Below are 3,653 nucleotides of genomic sequence, written 5' to 3'. Positions count from 1 at the left end.
ACAACATCGAGGTTCCCAACTGGTGTAAGTGACTGGATATTGAAATCTTTCATGGAGACAAGAAAGGGATAGCAGGACCAGAGTATGTGTATGGGGGTTGGGGGGTCCTAGATGAGCGCAGGAGAAAGGAACAGCGTTTTCCAACTTCTAGCCAAGACCTACCATCTTTCCAAAGCAGTGACTTTTAACTTTTGAGTGAGCCACAAAAAAAAAATACATTTTACATAGCTTCCTTGTATGCAGATAGGGTGGAGATATAAGTTCCCAAAGCAATGCGCCCCCATTACACGTGCAAGGAATGGATCGTTCCTGTCTCACTCTATGGTGGGGAGGGGGGAGATACACGTCACCGTGGGCCGCGAGCCCTAAGCGGAAGTGACGCAAGGGCTGGGCTCACAGAATCCTTTGTGACGCCGCTGGGGCCCTAGAGCTACTGTTAGACATTGGGAGCCGTGGTTCAGACCACACCGCAGCTTCACCTGGAGCGCAGCAAGGTGGTTATTTGTCGGCCCAGCCCTCCCGCGGGGCCCTTTACTCCCCAAACATGGCATCCTCCAGCACCTCGCACCGGCCAATCAAGGGAATCCTGAAAAACAAAGGCTCCACTGCTTCTGCGGTGGATGCTTCTACTCAGGAACCCGGAGGGGCCCGCCAGGATGTCCAGAGGAAGAAGTCCCAGAAGTGGGATGAATCCAACATCTTGGCAACCACGTACAAGGACTACGATTTCCTGAAGATAAACGAACCGAGCACTACCTGTGTCACTGTGCGAGATGAGAGGGAAGATCCAATGCGTGATGTCAAAGCAAAGGAAAGCATGTCCGTGGACATGTTAGCCAAGAAACTTGCAGCCACTCACACTTCTGATCACTGCTATCAAGTAGAAGAGCAAGAGAGCTGTGAGGCGCACACCAGCAAGTTCTCATTCCAGAAACAAGAAAAGCAGCGGCAATTTGAGATGAAGAGGAAGCTGCACTACGACGAGGGACTGAACATCAAATTGGCAAGACAACTGATCTCAAAAGACCTACAGGATGAAGATGTCTGTGACAGTGAAGAAAGCTTCTGCCTGACCACTGAAGAAAAGACTACTACAAAAGAACCGGCAGAGGCTTCCACCGGTGACGAACTGCCAATGCCATATGGCCACGAGTAGAAGACGTCTCTTCATCGCCACCATCTTTGTTCAGAGACTCTGCCACTATTGACGAACTGCTTGTTCTTAGAACTCATATTACCAGTCCTGAACTACTTAACACTTAAATTGCACTGCAGAAACTAAATGGGAATGTTTGGACAATAAGGAAATGCCTACTATCTGCTTATTGTCATTGTGTTTATTTAAAACAAATACAGATCTTGACATTAAATTATTTGTTAGTGTGTATATTCTATAGCTTGATAATGCATTAGAGGCTTAATGGGGAACTAATTTAGATTGTCTTTTATATGTGATGGCTTTTATAGAAAAGGTTGTGTTAAAAGATTAAAATGCAATTGGTACAACAGGTTATCTAGGTTGGTAAATGCAAAGAGTGAAAAGCACTTATCTTTGCATTGATAAGAAATATGAGTTATTGTTGAATTTCTTTAACCTAGTATGTAAAATTTCTTTTAATTTTCCATTAGCATTTACAAGGAAATGACTGAACTTTTTCTTCAAAAATAGACATTTTTTCATGAATTATCAGGTTAAAATTGCAACAATGTTTAGGGTTTTGTACACTATGTGGGCAGATTTGGTATCTATATATTTAAAATTCTAATGTGCTCAGTTCAGTAGCCTCTTATCATACCTGTCTTAACTTTTACCCATTGTTTCCTCCATCTTTATTGCACACACCTAAACCCTTAACCTTTGTGAAGTGTTACAGTTAGTCAAGCAATTAGGAACTCCTCCTTCTCTCAAATTTTCTAGCCTTGGTTGTAACAGTGGCATTTTTATTTTGACCATCAGGGTCTATCTTCAGCCTCCCAACATGTGGAGAAAGCAGATTGAGTAGCGAAAGTACTATAGACAGGAAATAGAGATAGAATTCAACTGATAAATTGTTATGTTTTGATATACAGCTTGCTAAATAACTTGTTCATCACTTGACTCAATTAGCTTTTAGACAACTGAGGGGCTTTGTTTCATGGCAGAATCTTGCAAAATTATTGATGCAGTTCCTGAATGTACACAGAAGTAAGCCCAAAGAGTTTGTGTGTTTCCTTTATTTTTAACTTAAAATTTCATTGAGATAATCATAGATTCAAATTCAGTTATAAGAACTAATGGAGAGGTCCTGTACCGCTTTATTCACTTTCTTTCGATGATAACATATTGCATAACTATAGTACCACACAGCATGCAGTGTTTCAATTTAATGCAATCAAGATTCAGAACATTCCATCAATGCAAGGATCTTTCATGGTACCCTTTTATAGCCACATCTGTTCTCCATTTCCATAATTTTGTCACTTCAAGAATGCATAGAGACATTCAATTGGACAAAGATGCTAATATGCTAATAGCATTTTTGTTCATTACACTTCTAACAAGCAACTATGCATTTACCAAGCATAGCCACGTGTTAGGAGCTGTCTCCTGTGTTATGGAGAGAAAGATGAATGAAACACAATCTCTGCCACCAAAGGGGTCCAAGTGTGTGTGGTGGGGGAGGGGGGTGCTGTATGGCTTTGAAGTAGTTTGTAAAGGCCTCCTGGGGTAGAGGATGCCTGATCAAAAGAAAGACAAGTATTCTCATTGGGGTTACATAGCTGCATGCATAGAAGTGGTTTGCAGGTGCCTGCAGAGAGCAAGCACCAGCCTTCAGAAGAGGTCTGCTCTCTTCCAACTTCCTTCTGCCTGAAAGTGAGGAAAGAGGAAGCCCAGCCACCTGGATATGTTCCTGCTAAGAAGAAGGGAAGATGCAGCTCACACTTGGCTGAAGTTAGGGGAAGAGCAGGGTGCAGAAGAGATAAAGGGGAAACCAGAGACTAGTCCCAAGGGGCAGTAAACAGAGAGATGAAGACTTTGCAGGGAATGACACATGGTGGTTCTACACTGGAGGGGATAGGGTATCAACTTGAAGAATGCTTTTCCACAAGGTGATGGTCACACCATTGTTTCCCTAACACGACACCACACTTTGGTTACAAGGCAGAAATGTGGGCAAGGAGGGACCTAAGAATTGAACCTCCAAAACCCAGATTTGGGGACGATAAAACCAATAATTTGTTTTAAATTAAGAAACGTGATCAAATTAGCACTGCCACTTTGCCATTGGAGTGTTCAGTCTGTGAGTGACAGAATGCAACATTCAACGCCCATTCAAGGGGAAGGAGAGGGGATTGAGCACTCAGCCAGTGCCCACAATGGCTGGGATTTAATAGCCGAAGCTGCACGTGTGGAGGCACTTGGAGAATTTAAGAATGCAGGCTACAGAAAGTCTGGAGAAAACTGAAAATTGTTGGTATGTGTCTGTGTTTGTATGTGTACATGTGGGCAAGGGAGAAAGCTACTTTAGGCATTCTTCCCTGTCAGTATAAACACAGTTCCTAGTACAAGGTTATACATTATTAGCTCCTAAAAAATATAAGAAATTGTTTTTGTCATTGTGTAGGCAGAGCATTTTTGCATCACTGAACCTGCCTATGCATGCTGGGTACTA

General features: G+C 42.6%; 1 protein-coding gene across 1 annotated transcript; it reads left to right on the top strand.

The window, feature by feature from the left end:
- The first annotated feature begins 353 nt into the window (after positions 1–353).
- Positions 354–1,322, top strand: PPP1R2C (PPP1R2 family member C). Its single transcript, XM_002719841.6, has one exon. It carries the CDS (start codon positions 545–547, stop codon positions 1,154–1,156), a length of 612 nt encoding a protein of 203 aa, XP_002719887.1. The 5' UTR covers positions 354–544; the 3' UTR covers positions 1,157–1,322.
- The last annotated feature ends 2,331 nt before the right edge of the window (positions 1,323–3,653 follow it).

This window comes from Oryctolagus cuniculus, chromosome X (genome assembly GCF_051225735.1).
Source record: "Oryctolagus cuniculus isolate XC-2025 breed Fujian yellow rabbit chromosome X, ASM5122573v1, whole genome shotgun sequence".
Lineage (NCBI taxonomy): Eukaryota > Metazoa > Chordata > Mammalia > Lagomorpha > Leporidae > Oryctolagus > Oryctolagus cuniculus.
This window is presented reverse-complemented; position numbering and strand designations above follow the sequence as displayed.

Bases quoted from the DNA above. Each gene is read 5' to 3' on its own strand.
- PPP1R2C (XM_002719841.6), top strand. From the start codon at position 545: ATGGCATCCTCCAGCACCTCGCACCGGCCAATCAAGGGAATCCTGAAA.